The sequence below is a fragment of the Drosophila mauritiana genome, chromosome 3L (genome assembly GCF_004382145.1).
Source record: "Drosophila mauritiana strain mau12 chromosome 3L, ASM438214v1, whole genome shotgun sequence".
Classification (NCBI taxonomy): domain Eukaryota; kingdom Metazoa; phylum Arthropoda; class Insecta; order Diptera; family Drosophilidae; genus Drosophila; species Drosophila mauritiana.
The window spans coordinates 17,696,072-17,715,464 of record NC_046669.1 but is presented as its reverse complement, the minus strand read 5'-3'; the positions used below and the strand labels follow the sequence as shown (position 1 = coordinate 17,715,464).

The 19,393-nt window shown below is 40.1% G+C and overlaps 1 protein-coding gene across 1 annotated transcript; it reads left to right on the top strand.

Annotated features, from left to right (window-relative positions):
- Positions 1–451: 451 nt before the first annotated feature.
- On the top strand, positions 452–17,517 carry LOC117139914 (cell death protein hid). Its single transcript, XM_033302596.1, has 4 exons — positions 452–1,299; positions 12,230–12,737; positions 13,395–13,707; positions 15,624–17,517. Exons 1-4 carry the CDS (start codon positions 969–971, stop codon positions 15,702–15,704), a joined length of 1,233 nt encoding a protein of 410 aa, XP_033158487.1. The 5' UTR covers positions 452–968; the 3' UTR covers positions 15,705–17,517.
- Positions 17,518–19,393: the final 1,876 nt, after the last annotated feature.

Sequence of the window (19,393 nt, the reverse complement as noted above, 5' to 3'; positions counted from 1 at the left end):
AGAACGTTTTGTAAGAGTACCAACTAAGACATACCCTTCACATTGTTTGTTCATCTATGAGTTATAATTGTTACTTCAGCTAACAATTATATAATTCATTTTTTTCCAGTATGCGCAAGCCAATCAATTACATTTTTACAATATTAAAACCCTAGATATGCTAACTAAGCTCCGGGATGCATATATGTAGTTGCATTTCATGGTAGATCGAGTATACTCTTCCTCACGCAGCTATTATAGGGTAGGCAAAGAGCGGAATTTTTTTAAATATTTTTTTCTCTCGAGTGTACCCGGCCCCCCCTCCCCATCTAACAACTACCTGCATGCATGTGCATGTGCAGGAGCGGGAGCGAGAGAGATTGCGATTGCACTGGCTGCGCGCCTACGCTGCCGCTCTGCCGACGTCGCGGTAGAGGCTCTGTTGCCGTAGTTTGAGGCCCCAGTGCGAACAGTTCATTTTTAGCCGCGGAGCCAGTAAGACGTGTTTCCTGCCCTCTTTCTTTGAGTCTGCGACACGTTTTAAGTGCTCTTCCCCAATTGACAACATCAAAAGCAAAGAATAAAAAAATAACAAAAAGAAAAAAACGAAAACCATCGTGAACAGTTTTGTGTTTTTAAATCAGTTCTAAACACGAAAAGGGTTGATGAAAAACGCAAAAGAATCCGAAAAACTAACTAATCGAGCAAAAACTTGACTTGAGTGTTGTTTGACAAATCAAGAAAGATAAAAACAAATCATAACAAAAAACTGCACGAAAAATGAAAAAGTTTCTAATATTCAAAATCTTGCACAAGAAATACAAAATCAATTAAAGTGAACTCTAACCAAAAGTTGTACACAAAATAAAAAGCAAAACAAACCAGCGAAGAACAATCACAAGAAGAGCAAAGTGCCAACAAAGTGCAGGAAGGAAGGAAGCGGATAAGGACAAAAAGGAAGCCAGCACACACACACACACACCCACACAATGGCCGTGCCCTTTTATTTGCCCGAGGGCGGCGCCGATGACGTAGCGTCGAGTTCATCGGGAGCCTCGGGCAACTCCTCCCCCCACAACCACCCACTTCCCTCGAGCGCATCCTCGTCCGTCTCCTCCTCGGGCGTGTCCTCGGCCTCCGCCTCCTCGGCCTCGTCTTCGTCCTCCGCATCGTCGGACGGCGCCAGCAGCGCCGCCTCGCAATCGCCGAACACCACCACCTCGTCGGCCACGCAGACGCCGATGCAGTCTCCACTGCCCACCGACCAAGTGCTATACGCCCTCTACGAGTGGGTCAGGATGTACCAGAGCCAGCAGAGCGGTAAGTCTACAAAGATCTCAATTCTCCACCCTTAAGAACATTGAAATTGTGTGGTTAGTCAGGAATCCATGCAGTGTACCTCAAATACATTTGTAGATACTCACAAAAAGAAGTTTCAATTCATATACGGTTATTAATTGCAAAATGTTTAAGAAGTTCGCACACATCTTCTTAATGTTTTAATGCCCAAAATAACAAATTTGTAAAGAACAACATGTGTAATACTTCGCCACTACTCAAGACTGGCTCGAAATAGTTACCTTAAATTGCTTTATTCCTTTCAAAAAGAACTTAGCATTTTATATTTTCAAACTAATAAATTTGATCTATAAAGAAAAAAATTTTTTTTTTATAAAATCGATGTTAAATGTTTAAGATTTTGGATTACCGCTTTTAATATTGAATTATGGCAGTGCTAAGTTTTTAAGAAAGTTTCTGGACAGCCGGAGGGTTTGCCTCATTTTTAAATGGGTCAGCAATTAGCCAAGTTGTGACGTTATTTGTTAACTGCTTCAATTCCCCTTGTGCAAGTTTCACTTTTCAAGGTTGTTGACTCATCCAGTTTCGAGTAACTGCGTCAACTGCATCCAGGTTGTTTTTGTTTTCTTTTACCCAGTTTTTTTTTATATTTTGTGTATCAGCACTTTGTCAGCTTATCAGCGAAAAAAATGTAAAAGGCAGAGCGCAAGGCAAATTTCTCGGCCACATTCGAAAGGAAGCCGAAAAAAGCGGTAATTCAATAAAAATTAATCGAACAAGTTTAAAAAGGGGAAAATTGAGAAGTAATTGAGAAGTTTCGATTGGGGGAGGGAGCTAACCCAATAAACGAAGTCACAAAACTGCAATAAACACAAATATGGGGGAATTACTGTATCGAGTTCCAAAAGTGGGAATCTTACAAATTAAAAAATGTTTTACTGGGACAAAAATCGACTGATGTTATTCATAAATGAAAATAGAGTAGTAATCGTGGTAACTAGCTCGAAAAATCACATTAAGACCATAATCACCTAAACTAGGCTGTTAAATCTCCCGCCAACAACGACTTAAGTCTTTCAGTGTGTAAAGCTCTAAGAAAGAAACACCGAGACAGATGCAAGACAACTGCCGAGTTGGCTGTCATGCGATATTGTTCGTATATCTGGGCAAAAAATTGGGCGTGTGCTGGACCAGCATGGAAATAAAGACCTGGCTAAAACCAGGGAAACATAACCCAACCAACGGCAATAAAACAGAGCTGGGAGCACAGAGCTAAGCACGTTTAATTGGCACGCGCCAAACTCGAGTCGAATGTCTTACTTTTGAGTGAGTGTGTGTGCTTGTGTATCTGGGTATCTGCAAGATATCTATCTCGAGCGTACTGCTCGTATATCTTACCACTCGACTAACCCAAATTATTAAACGCCATTTGACCTTAGGCAACTAGTTTTCCGATTTTCCAAAGGGGGCCAAACGGGTTGAGGGTGTGGGCCATTTGCAAAGTGTTTGACTTAACGGTTGTTTAAGTAGCTTTTGTGCTCGGCCACGTTGAGTGCGGTCAGTTTTTATTGTTTTTCTTTTTTTTTTTTTGCGCGCGCGCTTTTCATGTTTGCTTTGCGGTTTTTCATTCGCGTTCCTTAATTTTGTGTTGCCTTTGCATAATAGATTTTGGCGCTGTCGATGATTGCCAGCTGCGCTCTTTGGTTCCACCGAACAACCGAATTGTTACTTTATATTATTTTGCTGTTTTATTTGGTTTGTTGTTACCTTTTTTGCTGTCAGCAACAGTTGGTCAGCGTTCCCTTCTCGGATTTACAGTGAGTCACTTTTGGGCGTATCAATCTGTTTTCGTCTATAATATCATAATTTATACAGAGATACATTTTGTTTCGCCCAGTGAAAATTCGAATGCGCCGCATTTATTTTGAAAAACTTGCTAAAAAGACTCTAATCCACCTTATCTCATTTTCCCGAACCACATCTAAGCCCCTACTCAACGCATGCCGATCATGTACTTCAGTTAGCCACTCAAGAGGATAATTTATCTAATCGTGACACATCCCGAAACTAGTGAACAATGCTTGAAGCCCTTGAAACAAGAAAGGGATAAACTGTAGTTAACCAAGAAGCGAGAACCCTTTTTCCTGGTTCCCCCACATCTGTCATGCATACATGCAAGGCAGAATCACGGAATACTTTTAGCCAGAAACGCGCTTAGTCATCAGCCAGCAGCTATCAACCCTAAAAGCCTAAAAATGCGAGGCGCAAACAACCCCGACAAAAATTCCTAAATACCAACAGAGCTTTTCCCTACCAAAAGCAAAAAATGCGGCAGGGAGCCTTTTGTTTTGGGAGAGGATTATGCATACAGCATCCAGAGCCCACCCCGTAACCCATTCCCAATGGCGCCCAACAAAAGGTGCAATGACAGCAGCGGTTCCCTAATCAGTGATGGGAACAGGTACATTTTATTTGCTGGTTAATTGGATGGAGATTGGAAGAGGTGTAAACCTAGCGCAACCTTATAGCTTAATATGTAGGTAGGCGGACTATTACATTTTTCGTTCAACATTTAGTTTTTAACCTAGATTTTTGTTATCATAATAATAATAATATTATGTACCTATGTAGGTACAGTACAGAGTACAAAAATGCTCACACCTTACTCAACTCCAATTTTCGGTCGCTCTGCTTTCGCTTGCAAATTCGCATCATTCGCTTTGCTGTTGCCAACAGCTGTTCTGCTGCTAGGCGTTGTTTTTCGCTACCGGCGTCTCTGCCGCACTTGACATTTTCAACCATTTTGTTTTGCTCGGCAACTTCGTGTATGTGGACTTTAGTAGAAAAGAGGAGCCATAATGGCGGCAAAAATGGCGACTCCTGCCGCATCCTGCCTGGCAACAAAGCACAGCTGACTGCTGCGCAGATAGAGCGAGATGAAGCCTACGCCTGGCGAAAGAGAGGGAGCGCAGGGTCTCCGATTAACCGCAAGTTTTGAACTCCTCTTTTTTCTGCAAAGCATTCCGAATGGGGTGGGAAAATAGGAGGAGGGTTGGATAGGAGGATTTGCCGCCGCTTTTCATCATCGTCATTTCCATCTCGATTTGCTTGGCCTGTTGCCAAGCTGATTTATACGTACAGGCGGCGAGGTTTTATTTTTTACATATTTTGCATTGCTTTTTTCTGTTTCTCTCGTTATCTGCTTTATTTTTTTCGCTTTTCGTTGTTATTCCGGCTTCGCCTTCACATTGACCGTGATTTTTGGTTTCCTTTTGGATTTGTTTTCGATTTTTTTATTTTTTTCTTGAAAATACATATGCAGCTTTTTTATTGAGTTGGGTCGTCTGTAATTGTTACATTTCATTTAAGTTTTATATTGTCTTACAGCTCAGTTTTTTATGACTTTACTGCTTTCATAAATTTGGCATAAACATTCTTGACGATCTGCCCGAAACAGCTGCGACAAATCGAATCGGAAGTCTTTACTCGAAAATGATTTGATCGTAAAAGTTGAGAGTGGGTTATGAACAAAAACTTGAAAACCAGCTGTCAAACACATTTTCCATCTGAGCCCAGAACTTTAGAAGAAACTGTTTCACAAAAATACACTTCTAAAAGGGTATAAAACTTATTTTATTAGTTTTTTTCCACCCATTTATATATGTATGTTCAGCGTATTGAAACTTAGATAATCTGTCAGCTAGTAGTAAAAATAACATATCCAGTTTGTTTACATTTCACACCACTCAGCGCAATGAACTTTACACATTTTTCAAGTTTAAATGCCCGCCAGGCACTTTGCCTAATAAGAAAAAATATTACCTGAATGCGAATATAAACTTGACACTTTTGAGCCACTATAAGCGACGGGACACGGCTGAATCGGGCTCAGACGGTGGTAGTCAGCCAGGATGGCTAAGTTGGCTTTTGATTAAGTCTCCGCTGAGGCCGTGCTAAATTGTTTGCACTGAGGCGTTCGGGTTAAGTTCGTGGGGCAGTGGGGGGTGTTGGGGATAGAACGTGCTCAAGTTTTTGTTATGAAATTGAGCCTAGACAAGCTAGGCAAAACCCCATCTGCGCTGACAACTCGACTCCTTTTCAGGAACTAAGGACAATGCAACTTGTGCGACACGCTCAAGGCAGAAGTGGAAAAGGATATGTATCAAAAGGCGGAAAACTAAGAACAGGATATACTCCTCGGCACAAAACAGACATCATACCTGGCTACTTGTTATAATTGGCAAGCTGGCAAACGCTCCAGACACCAGTTAACTTTCAAATTTTCCTCGCGATGAGCTCTCAAAGGAACATTTGTTGAAGGTGTTCTCCGATTTCCAAAGGGAAAATGTATCCTCGCGTTTTCCTTTCCTGCTTTTAAAGAGCGCTGGGAGATCCAGTTTAAAGGGGCTTAAATGAGGAAGGATAGTGGAATGGTAACTGATTTATTCTACAGAGTTGAAAAACAAAAACACCATTTTGTATATTATTTTTAATAAAACCCTTTTCATTTGGGAATTACCATTTAATGTTCAACATTAAGTAAACTACTGAAATATGAACTGGGCTTAGAACCCGGCTCCTATTTATCTACTGCTCAGATGGAGTATCAATATCAACTTATTTGGTAAACAAATCAAATGCGCTTACTAAATGTGCAAACAAAGTGCCAAACGACAATTAAATCAACAAATAAGCTCGTGTAATTGTGTACGCCAAAGGCAGTCGGTGGGTGGGTGTTTTCAGTGGCTCGGTGGGTTGGTGGGTTGGTGGGGCACATTCGATCCACTGGATCGAGTATAGATAACCCTACGGGCACGCAAGCTCCGAGTGGTTGTGGATTGGATGACGCAGCGAAGACAGCCAGTCTGGCCCAGTCGCAAATGCAATTCCCATTCATTTATTAATAACTTTTTGCCGCGGCTGTTGAGACGTGCAGTTTGCCGTTTTGCGGCTGCAGTTTTGCTTTTTTTTTTCTCTCTTTTTAATTATTTTAATTGCGTTGCATCTGATCGAATGCTGGCGTACAGTTTTATTTATTGTTTAATTGTAATTTTCGCATTTACGTTGTTAATTGCAGCGTGGTACTGGGCGGAGATTCGGTTTAATCAACTACTTAATGCTTTTGGCTCGTTGCAAAGATTTAAAATTTGGTTAAGTGGCTATGGCATTTATGGCCATATTTTAGTGCGGAAGTATGGAGAATTAAAATGTCTGATTTTCATATATAAGAACTAATAAGCTTTAGCGATAACCAAGGTGATAAATTAATGGAAAAGTTTAGTTCATCTGTAATATTTTACTGAAACTCCAAACTACACAATTTTCAAATTACAGTGTAGAACATTTTCTTTAAGACTTTTTTATATTTGTTTGATCCTTTTTACGCGCTGATTCAGCCAGTTATATTTTACTGTCTTCCCAAACCATTTTCAAATGTTCCGCTTGCTCACAAAACACATGCTCGCCATTTTCCACTCTTCCGGAAAATCCTTTGGATCCCCGGAAAATATGCAAACAACTGCAAAGACCAAAGACTTGTGTTTCGCTCAGTTTCCTGTCAATCGATGTGCATCGTATAAGTTCCTTGGGAACGTCGTCTTATGCCTGATTTTCCTTTGGCTTTTTATAGCCTTTTAAGCTGTTTTCCTTTTGTTGTGTGTGGAGTGAAGAGAGGAAATTGAAAAATTGCATTTGTCTGTCGCTGATAAAATATTGAGCAGCTTGCTGCACATTCTCCCCGGTTTTAGCTGGGCTGTCGTGATAAGCGTTTGAGCTATTTCCAGAAAAAGCTCTCATGGAGATTGGCAAAGAATGAAAATGCGATGTGGGTGGGAGAATTTCGGAATTCCATTCAGCTGTCCCTCAAAAGGGTTTCCTCATTCTTTAAAGCCGTTTTCCAACGGCTCTTAATTCCTGAAATATTTAATTAAATTCTTTCATATTAGCTTTATGTGGGCTTTAATGGCTCGCGTGTTTGCTGGCCCCGTTTCGTTTATAGTACGTATAACCTTGCTGCGAGAAGATTAAAATATTTTAAACGCATCACGATGCGAACATAACTGGACTGGGTTAGATCATCAAAGCTAAGACTTAGAATTGCCGACGATATGGGCTTTAATATCTTCATACAATTGACCTTTGTCGAGAATTTCTGCTGACTGAGTGTATTGTTTGTATTCTTGGATTCCCACAAGATTGATGCGTGAATTTGATTCAATCGGGATTTGCCAAATTGTCAAACAAAGAAACTTTCTCCTTGCCAACGAGACATTACGCAAGTTAATTAAATTGCCATGGTAAGAATCATCTTTGTAACATCTGACGAGAACTTTCTCCTTCTGTTTACATGAATCATTTGACATTACCAAATTTGTCATTAGCTTCCGCATATTTTTCACCTCTCTCTTTTGGTTATTTCCTTAATTCACAAACTTCTCGCATTCCACAAATGGCTAATTAGCGGCTTACCGAAATTGGCCACTAACAGCGGGATCTGATCTGTAGATTGCGACTCGGACATAGATCGACACCTGATTGACATGCAGTTCGAGACAAAAACTGATCGAATTGTGAAAAACCCCAAAAAAGGCATTTGTAAAACAGTCGTCTTTTGTCATATATAGAAGCAGCCAGAACACAGAGATTCTTAATCAGGAGTCGGCGCATTGTTTTCGGAATTCTCTACCAATTTCCTGAAGATCAATTAATTAGTCACTTGCCTTGGCCATGAGCAATTTTACCGTTCGACTGTGCGGCGAAAACATCGGCAGCTGTTGTTGCCTAATTAAATCGAGGTGACAGACCGACCGACCAGACGATCAAGTGAAACTCGAGTTGACCAACCAAATTAGTAATCTCGCATCGTGACAGACGACAAATCGCCTTAAATGAACGACTCAAAATGTAATTTTTGTGGGATTTTTATTTACTGTTTTTGGTTGTGGTTACAGCTCATACTGCTTCCTCTTCGTGTGTGGGCGTTATGTGGTAACTGTAAAATGAGTTTATACACACTTTTTTTTGGCCAAGTTATTCGGCACTCCGATGAGGAGGGGCATATCATGTTGTAATCTTGGACTTTGCTTAACCCCAGTTTTGAGTTCTCGGTATGGAGTGTTTCTTTGTTCTGTCATCTTGAGCTTGTTTCGGTTCTGTTTTTTTCATGTTTTCATTTTTAAATTAAATATTCATGAATAAATGTCAATGTCAAGTGAAGTTGCCGCTTCGAGAGGTTTCGAGATTTTGGGAGAAGAGATTGCAATTTTCTGAAAGACTTGGAGTTGTGATGGCACAAATGAAACATGAGATTATTCTGTATATTCACGTATACTATAGATTGATTTTTGATTACAAAGATTCCAGTTTCAACTGGAATTAGCATATTTATTTTATTTAAGTTTGTGGGTAACCTATAAGTTTATTATTAACAAAAACTCCGCTCCGCCGGTCAGGTTGTTAGCATCCACTTCCTTCCTATATCTCAGCTGGTCAATAGCTTCCTCACTCGATATCTGGCCGATTCATACGGCATTTCCCATTCCGTTCCACTGACCAAGTTATAGAACTCGCACTTTGCAAACTCGTTTAGCCGGCGATACCGATTGCGATCCCAAGTGCGACGCAATTGTTCGAGTTGGGCTGTTGGGAGATACGAGCACTCGAGCCCGTACTCGTATTTATTCATACTTACCCGTGCAGTGCGCGGTGGTGACTCTAGTATATTTTTATGTGTAGTTTTCTTGTACATTTTTCTTTTTTTTTTGCATTTAGTCAGCACTTCAAGGTTATAATGAGCAACATATGCTGCGGGTACGCCAGCCAGCAAACTGCAACTGCAAATGCAATCAACTGCAAAGGCACAACTAAAAATGCATTTCAACGTTGCCGACGACGATTTGTTCTTTTGTGTGGCAACTAAAGCGAGGCATTTTTCACGTTTTTCCGCTGCCTCCGAGCTGTTCTTGAGCTTTTTCTAAGGCGTTCTGCTTAGTTAAACTTTTGCCTGATTGATGTTTGTCAGCTGCTGCCCAGCGGCCTTAGAAACGGTTGCAACATCGCCTAGAACCGATGGAGAATTAAAGTGAATTATACACATAATTGCATTTTTTTTTCAGTCCACGTTGTTTTGTCCAGATGCGACTGGCACTCGTAATTCAATTAAACATTTTGCCCATATTGTCGCCCGTGGAAATATAAGCGAATGCAGCAGTTCGAATAAAACAATACTGCTAACAATTGGTCACGTTTCGTCACCAACAAATGCAGTGCTAACAACTACTGCATCGCCCGCATTGAGTAGTGATCATAAAAATCTTCCACCTTCCACCTTATAGAGATGGCCAGGAAAAGCCTCCTAAACTCGAAAATATATCATAGAAATCACAAAACAATATTTAAATGGAAGACTACTGACAAGAAAATAAATTTTCCCTTACTTGCGTGACTCAATAGACGTGCTTAAAGAAATTAACACTTTTCTTTAAGGGTACACCCCTTGTACATGTACGAATTGATGTCAATATCTCATTATAACCATTTATCGTGTAAATTATATAACGCATATAAGCCTAATGTGCTATAATTAAGCGTTTAATAAATCAAGATAAATCAAACAACAATTATTTTCTGCGATAAAAGGAAGCGTACACTATTGTTAAGCCAATTGTTGTAATAGAAAAATTCAAGCACGCTCACCTAAACAAAGATTAAATACCTATAGAAATAGTTTGCTAATCTAATCGTAGATTACATCGTAATCTATGGAAAAATGCGCTATCTATCTTAGCTAACTGAAGCTGACGCACCAAAATTTATCAAAAATATATATTAAATAACAATTCCTCATTACAGCTTGTAATGCTTTTGGTATGTCCATAGCTCTAGAATTTCATCATAGATATTGTGTACGATGAGAAAAGCCTCTACAAATGTTCTTTACTAAGATAAACTCGGAAAGTTAATAATATATTTTAACAAATAGAAGCAAAGGAAGATGAGCACCATACATACATACATATGTGTATATAAGACAACAATTCTTCTTTCTCCACTCATGGCTCGAAAAATTGTATCACCCAAGTGGTGATGGTATTTTTCTGTGTGTACCAGCATCGACATTGCATGGCTAGTTATATAAGTTGGCCAGGCAGTAATGATCCCTGCCGTTGGCTTCGCTTCGTTTCTGAAGCTGATGCTGAAGCCGAGGCAAAAGCTGGCAGATTTTCAAGGTTAACAGCGACTTTACGATGGCGCGCGGTGAGCGCACGTGAGGTGCCTCAGCTGCTGCTGGCCAGCAGCAAACTAGTTTCAAATGCCTGGCAGTTGTATCTTTCAGATACAGATGGTAAGGCTGCGGCAAGGAGTGGCTCTTAACTCGCTTCGCCTCGGTTCGCTTCGGTTTCGTTTGCTTTGGTTCGGATCTTGGCCCGCAATTAAATACAGATTTTTTGCGCTCTTGCAACTGCAACTGCGAATGCAACAGCTGTGGGCTCGTTTCGACTCGATTCGAGTTCAAGGCTATTGGGTCAAATTGCAAATTAGTGGCCTGCAGGTTGACAGTGAGTGACATTATTGTGTATCTGCACGCTGACCACCGACAAGGCGGCAGAAAGACAGACGGACAGACCGACGGATGGATGGATGGATGTATCGGGTAGATTGTCGGGCATTCCCTGCGGTCAATTATCGTTCTTGCTGGCTGCTAATCGGTAAGATACACGTACTTCTGCCGCCGGCTGCTGTCGATTTGTATAAATTTTGCATTACAATCAATCATTTGTCGCTGGGCAATGGCTTTTTAAGTAAATAAACATTAAGAAATCATACAGATGAAAATGTACACCCAACTAATGGGGAGCTCACAATTTATGCGCATACCAAGTGGCCAGCTCGGCAGCGCATTTACCTATCAACGCTTTTGTTGGCGATTTGCATGAAATTGCAAGTAAAAAAAAACAGGGAGGAGAATACAAAAATTGAAATACAACTGGAAGTCAAATCGCAGATACAGATACGCTTCTCGTTACATGCATAAATGATGCTAAGCTGGAAGATTTCGAAGACAGATACAGATACTTTTCAAGTTGGGCCACTCAAGTAGACCCTCTTGGCAATGTTTGCTAAAGATACAAAACAAAAAAAAATGAAATACTTTCGAACAAGTGAGCACGAGAATTGCCAATGACGTGTAAACAACTTGGATACAAATGTGTCTGCAGGCGGCTTGTAAGATACTTAAGACTGCGAATAAGTTGAATATTAGTGTCCATTGTTCATGGTTATGTATCAGAAGTGCAATATGTCGATAAACTGGTGTATTTAGGAAGTTTAATAATAGTTGTTGGATGTCTTTTTTAGTGTTCCATATCAATTTATGATAAAAGCCTTAAATGGATAGTTGTTACATTGTTAAATAAGCCATATTACTTAATTAAGCAAAGGGAGCCGAAAGCCATTACAAATTGCAACGTTCCAGTTTTAGAGGTTTATTTACTTTTATCTTAAAAACAGCATTATGTGGCTTCCTGCTGCACCGGCCGAAGATATTATATTTTATTGTGCACTGAAGCCTGTAACTGGTAGGGGCTACCTGATCGTTTTATGGGTGGTTTTATGATCAGAGAGGACTTGCCATAATTGCGGCGGGTTTTACAGTCAGTCGGCTAAGTGGCAGTTGGCAAGACAATGGGATCGCCAGCGCCCGACCTTAGACACTTCCCTACATTGTCACTGACTCAAGTTGACTTGATTTCAGACCCGGCCAATGCCGCCTTTGTTTACCTCATCCATTGTTGGGTGATCTTTATTACGGGCATAATAAGTAAGCGAACTGTACATCATCAAAATATTAAATATTTTAGACTTTTGCATAATAGTAAGTTCGTTTCGATTTCGATTTCCTTATTATGTGCCTACTGTATTTAAATTGTTATTCGCTTTACTTTCGTTTCAGCCCCGCAAATCTTCCAGTATCCGCCGCCAAGCCCCTCTTGCAATTTCACGGGCGGCGATGTGTTCTTTCCGCACGGCCATCCGAATCCGAACTCGAATCCCCATCCGCGCACCCCCCGAACCAGCGTGAGCTTCTCCTCCGGCGAGGAGTACAACTTCTTCCGGCAGCAGCAGCCGCAGCCACATCCGTCGTATCCGGCGCCATCAACACCGCAGCCAATGCCACCGCAGTCAGCGCCGCCGATGCACTGCAGCCACAGCTACCCGCAGCAGTCGGCGCACATGATGCCACACCACTCCGCTCCCTACGGTATGGGCGGTAACTACTACGCCGGCTACACGCCGCCACCCACTCCGAACACGGCCAGTGCGGGCACCTCCAGCTCACCGGCGGCCTTCGGCTGGCACGGCCACCTCTACAGCCCCCTCACGTCGACCTCCACGCCGTTATCGGCGCCAGTGGCGCCCAAGATGCGCCTGCAGCGCAGCCAGTCGGATGCGGCCAGACGGTGAGTAGCCAGCGATGCAGGGTGCCAAAAGATACACTGCCTGGGTGGTGCAAATCCAATCAAACTGTAATTTAGATTCAGATCGATGAGCGTACGGAATAAGAGGGAAAGTTCCAAACTATGACATGTATTAGAAGAACGATAGGATGCCATTCAGACCAACTAAAATATACAAAGCTATACAGTGTTATGCTTGTATTCGAATCAGGGATAAATGTAATTTAGTTAAGGAACAATACATAACGAACTTTTCATTTTATCTAAATTCATTTCCATTCATTTCATTCAATTAAATATCCCAATGAGAAAAATATATAGAGACATCTTCAAAAGAACAGAGACTAGAAATCATTACCCACATGCTGTGAAATTGATTCGTACTGAAGTACCAAGCAAAATAGCTAGATTATTCATCACAATCTCGACACCTTTCGCCCCACCCGACCCCTTTTCCAATTCCCACGACACAACGCCAAGTTTTTAATTAATGAAATCGCAAAGTTGTCGCTGGATTATGTGCACACACAAGTGGCATATAGTGCTATACAAACCCGAACCCGAATCCGAACCGACTGATAATTGCTCATGACGTTCCCAAGTCAACCGTCTATATGTGCAGCGATATTTATAGTGCCCATTATGCGTCTCTTCCCACAGCAAGCGATTGACCTCGACGGGCGAGGATGAGCGCGAGTACCAGAGCGATCATGAGGCCACTTGGGACGAGTTTGGCGATCGCTACGACAACTTTACGGCCGGCCGGGAGCGTCTGCAGGAGTTCAATGGACGTATCCCGCCCCGGAAGAAGAAGAGCTCCAGTAGCCACTCGACCAGCAGCAATAATCCAGTCTGCCATACCGACAGCCAGCCCGGTGGTACATCCCAAGCGGAGAGCGGTGCCATCCATGGCCACATCAGTCAGCAGCGACAGGTGGAGCGAGAACGACAAAAGGAGAAGGCCGAGAAGAAGGTAAGAATTGGCCACCTATCCTAGAAAGCACTACGCATGCAGAGAAAGGGTATTTTCATTTCGGATAATCAGCATCACTACCCAAATCGAGATAGCCACGTCCGTTCGTCAGTACATTCCTTCCCTTTAGTTTTTAAAAAATGCCCAAGAAACTCAAAAGGAAGTATACAATCTTGCTGCAAATCCATAGATACATATTTCTTTGCTTAAGTCGTCCAAAACTATCCAGCAATTATAATAACAAGAGGATATGAGTTGGGGAGTTCATTAACTCGGGACTTCACACATCTGCTAGCAGTTCGTGCCACTAAGTCCGTGGCACGTGGCAAACATTTTTCAAAGGCTCAACTAGAGAGAAGTGCTAAAAATACGCGGCAAGGAATGACAAATTGCCGTACGCGTAAGGAGTCGCAGATTGGGATGCAGATACGAATGCGATACGCTCGCAAATGTATCTGTATCTGTATTTAGTGGAGTGCGGCCCGGGCATGTATAACACTTTTGCACATGCTAAATGTGCGATAAAAATTAATTGCGCAGTGCGGAGTGAAAGAGTCGCTCTTGTCACTTGTCTCCGCTTTATGTTAATCAAGGCAGGCGCCTCTATATAGCCACATGTGCACCCTCCCCCTGCCCCTGCCCCCCTTAAGTCGGGCCTTTGTGTATCGGCCCTCATTGAGCTCACTTTTTTACGCGTCGCGTTTTTTAGTTTTAGTTTCTTGCGCGTTTGCCTGCGCAGTTGAAAGAAATGCAAACTTGAAGAAATTCAATCGCAATCGCATGACACACACATTGACTCAGGCCTGATACCATTTGCAGTCCAGTTCAGTTCTACATTATGTTATTCCTATTCACTGCGATTTGTTTTTATTGTAATTCATATGGGCTCTGCTCTGGCCGTTCTTATCGCCCATCGTCGCATTGTGGGGGCTCATCCTTGGGGAAGCTACCGACTGATCGGGAAGCTATATAGCGACTCCCTCGGCTCGCTGGGATCTGACCTTATCCGAGACTCAGTCAGCTGCTAAATGAGAGCGTGAGAAATTCCGTAATCTGAAAGGCACAGGCATGCAAACTAGTGGTGTTCTGCAGATGTAAATACATTTAAATTATTCTAATTAACTATAGTGCAGTCAAGGATTTGAGAGCGGAATGGAAGCTATCCACATTAAACATAATTCCCAAACACACATTTTAGCAAGTGACAAACTGTACCTACACATCTAGGATTAAAATGTGTCACTTAATTCATAGATACTCATAGATACTAAAGCACATTTTATTCGCATAATGGTGTGTATTTCACCATAATTTATTCTCCTGCTCATGCCAAAAATCAAATCAAAATATGGCCACATGTTCGATGGCCTTTCATACCATTAACCGCAAAGAAGAAGCCACAATAGTCCTATCAAAATATAGACTAAAATTCGAGCGAAAACAGCAGAAAAGCAAATTTGCATAATAAATGTGGGGTCAGTCGGATTTTTGGTGGTTGTAGTTCCACCACCACCTCATCATTCACACGTGCCGCACTGCAACCGTTGAAGCGTGGACTATTGGACAAATAAATGGTGTAAATTATAAATCCATTGATGCGGGTTGGGCGGAGTCAAGTGCGCTGTATAGAAAAATAATTACACCAGTGACCGGACAAAAGTTGACCGCCCATTTGGGTCAGGCCACATGAAGTTCATCCGCCGGACAGTCAATAGTTTCGCTTGATTTACGGTTCGAAAGAGGGGTGGTTCGGTCACGTGTGTGGTTTTAGATATTTTATGCCGCAAAGGGGAGCTATTGGTTGAAATGAGAGTTTCATTGCGTTGTATTAAAGCAACTTGTTCTTTATGTTTAAGATTTGCCTTCACGTGCGCACCTGAACTTAACTAAATGCTCTTGTTTTATTTCCCTTTCAGAAACCACAGAGCTTCACTTGGCCAACTGTTGTGACCGTTTTCGTTTTGGCCATGGGCTGTGGCTTCTTTGCGGCGCGATGAAAGCGCAGGAGACGTGTAATCGAATGATCTATAGTGAAATCAGCTAGCCCTTAAGATATATGCCGATCTAAACATAGTTGTAGTTAAACCGTACATAAGTGCAACGAATTTATTGAACTGCAGGAGCGAAAGCAGAAAGTCATTAATTCGTAAACGGATTGTTAGATACGCAAACAGCCAACATACACGAAGAGTGTGCCTATGTGTATGCCTATGATTAAGAAGGTTGACGGGACACAAGAACAATATATTCTATTTGTCTATGGTAACTGCATTTGTATTTCTAAACCGAACGAAAGATAACAATCTAAACTGCTCAAAGTAATGAAAACTCTTAGACTGGCAAGAGACTCAAATCACACTTATTTTTTTGCTGATGCATATTTTTGTACAACCTTTTGAGAGATATTTACAAATTATACTAGTACAAAAAAAGAGAGAGAGATAAGCAAAAGAAAACTGCCACATTTGAGATACTTTTGAAAATCTTTGATTTGCATTTAATCATTTCCACACTTGCATTTTCATAAGCAACCAACAAAATTACTTCTATTGTAGAACAAAGTAAACTGCAATTTCAATGTCTTCGCATTTGTAATTCCGAATTGCAAGAAAAACAAAAATATTTTAAATATGTTTAACTAGTAGAATTTTTTAAACATAAGTCCACAAAAACAAGCACACACCTAGCTTTAATTGTTGAAACAAAAGCGGAAAAAACGCAACAAAAAAATGAATGAAAATCATTAAATTAATTTTGTATATAGTTTTTATGCCATTTTTGTGATGTTTTGTGTCTACGGTTTATGTCATGTTATTTTAGTTAAATTTCTTATGATTTATGTTTATTTGTAATATTTTTTGTCATTGTTTGTTCATCATCATATTCAAATTGGTCTCACAATATAATAGTTTTAAGCTCCACGCCCAGGAGGTTGATGGCAAAACGATTGAAACTTGGCCAGAAGAGAGATAGTTTTCCCATTCGTACACAGTCTTTTTTGGAATGCACATTAATGATCTCTCACAATGGAAATTAATGAAAATTGATCTCCGCAGCTAGCCAAAGTTAAAAAAGAAATGAAGAGGAAAACATATTTTATAGGCAATTTTCACTATATGCTAGAATTTCCCGGGCGTTTCAATGCTAATCGAATACAGTGACATGAAAGCAAACATAGCGAAAATATTAAGAAAATCAATCAAAAAGAAAGAAAAACCAATTCCCAAAAATCGCATTGATCTCATGGATTTATACAATACAATTACATCAACCGTTTTTTACAATGAGAAATGTTATAAATAGCAGAAAGTGAAACACAGAAACATAAACAAAAATTAACGAAAAGCTTAGAATTAAGTTCGCCAAGCGTTTTAGTTCTACTTTCTAGAATGTCTAAGTCGGTTTAGTGAGTTTATTACGCTGTCTTCGGACACAAGTTTACTTGTATATAAAGCAATATTATTTGTGTAGCCTAAGTGACAGTCCCAATCAAATCCAATCCAATCCAATATCACCCAGTCCCGGACATTTCCCAGCAAAACAATAGACTATTTTCGCGTTCACATGTATCAATCTTAATTTGAATTACCACAAAACAATGAAATACTACAACCATACCCAAATGAAAAATTATTTTTGTAAATTGTTTGCATCAAGTGAGCAGGGGATTAAATTAGGGAACCATCCTTGCTTTATCCCCTGCTTATTGCTAATTAGTTTTCACGATGATCTCGGTAAAGTTTTGTGGCCTTGCGCCCAAAAGTCGTACAGATTTTTGGTTTGCCATAAAAACTCGAACAAAAAGTTAAAGAAAAACGAAGCAAATGGAAAAAAATCAGAATGAAACACAAGAAATTTATATTTTTGACCCAATGCTACTTAATCCGTTTTTTAATTTAAGTATCTTTACTCGACCTTGTATATAGCGCAGTTCGAATCACAGAATCAAATGCCATTTTTGTATAGAATTTTGTTTGGTGCCAAAACAGTGACAGATAATTGTCTATGAACCCGTGTATTTCGCATATTATACATTTATACATATATCGTAACTTCAATGATAAGTTTGATTCTGAAATTTTGTCAACTCAGTTTAAGAAACATTTCTGTTGTAGTTTAGTGATTGCTAGCAGAAAGCACTTTGTTTAATTGTACATTTTATATTATGCTGTAATATTTTAATATACATAAATATTATTACTGATCTCATGAATATGTTCATAAGACAACAAAAATTATATATATGAATACATCTATGTGTATGTGTAAATGAAATAAAAGCGCATAAATATTATGTAAGATTTACGGAACAAATGAAAATAAAAGTGAAAAAAATATTTGAAAAAATTAAAAGTTTGTTTTTGATTTGAATGGGTTGTCATAGCATTGTCAAGGCTTTCGCTGACATCTAATAATTTATTTATTAATTTCAAAAATCTCGAAAATAATTATAATTTTATTTGGATACCCAAAGAAATCTATGTAAATATATTTGAAATATTTAACATCGCAACAGTCTTAAAAAGCTATAACATTTTCAAATACCCAATCCAAAGTTCAGGAAACTTAAAAGTAATCATTATTTAATTAATGAAAAATGAAAAAAGAAATGTTCGGAGATACATAAATTTGTATGTTCGCAATATTTTACATCGCAACATATTTTACATGGATTATGGCAAGCTGATCACATGTAAAATACATTTTACAAAGTCTACTTTCAGGCAGGTATGAGAAAAGATCGCTGAAGCATTGCGTGTGTGAGAGAGTTTTCCTCCTCCCCTGAAAAACGAACCTTTTGTTAATTTTCAGGGTTGAAGTGTGCGTGAGGAAGTATTTTTGTTCGATTTAAATGGCCACTTGGACGGCAAACAACCAGGCGAAAGCCTAAACCAATTTGTAGTTTCAATTCCTTTCGTGGCTGCGGATTAAGTGGCCATAATTGCTGCTCCTGCAGCCGCGCCACGCGACTTGGTAACGGGATACTGGGCTACGTTGCTCGTGTCACAAAAATGATGTGTTATTAGCGGCTTAAGCAGGCCATGGCGATTATAATGAAACACGGCACCAGGCTGGGCAATTATGTTAACCCCGAAAAACCTCAGGCTCAGCGGTCATGACATCCGTTTCCGCCTTAAATCACGGACACATGCAAGTGCCAATCAAAACGGCATATTTAATCAGAAACTGATATTTTCAATGAATTCAGGCACGTGTGCGAATCACTTGAACGGACATCAAATAGCGATTGCTAATCGGACAATGGAAATCTTACAAGTTTTCAATTAAATGTTAAACAAAACTAATCAATAGACGCACACTCAGTCCTTTATTTATGATAATTACTTTTCGGTTCGACACCTGCCAACAGCATTAAACAATAGGTTGCCAATGAATTGACAAAGTTAATGGAAAGGGACGAGACCTATCGAAAAATGTACCACAAACCAAATTGATTATTAAAATAATTTAAAGCCAAATGCATATTTGTGCTTTACAATTGTCAATTTGCCGCGAATTAAACATAATTGACTGGCTGCGGTTTTGAGGAAGAAATGCTGAATATTAACTTATTCGCTGTATTATATTGTAAGTACGGTGGTTAACTGATTTAAGTTAATTTTATGTATGTACATGATTTTTTTTACCATCCCAGAACATTAACCCCTTCAAATTAGTTTTCTTT

Excerpts from the sequence above, each read along its gene's own strand:
- LOC117139914 (XM_033302596.1), top strand. The coding sequence starts at position 969 with ATGGCCGTGCCCTTTTATTTGCCCGAGGGCGGCGCCGATGACGTAGCG. Across the intron at positions 1,300-12,229 it reads GTACCAGAGCCAGCAGAGCG|CCCCGCAAATCTTCCAGTAT; the intron begins GTAAGTCTACAA and ends CTTTCGTTTCAG. Across the intron at positions 13,708-15,623 it reads AGGAGAAGGCCGAGAAGAAG|AAACCACAGAGCTTCACTTG; the intron begins GTAAGAATTGGC and ends TTTCCCTTTCAG.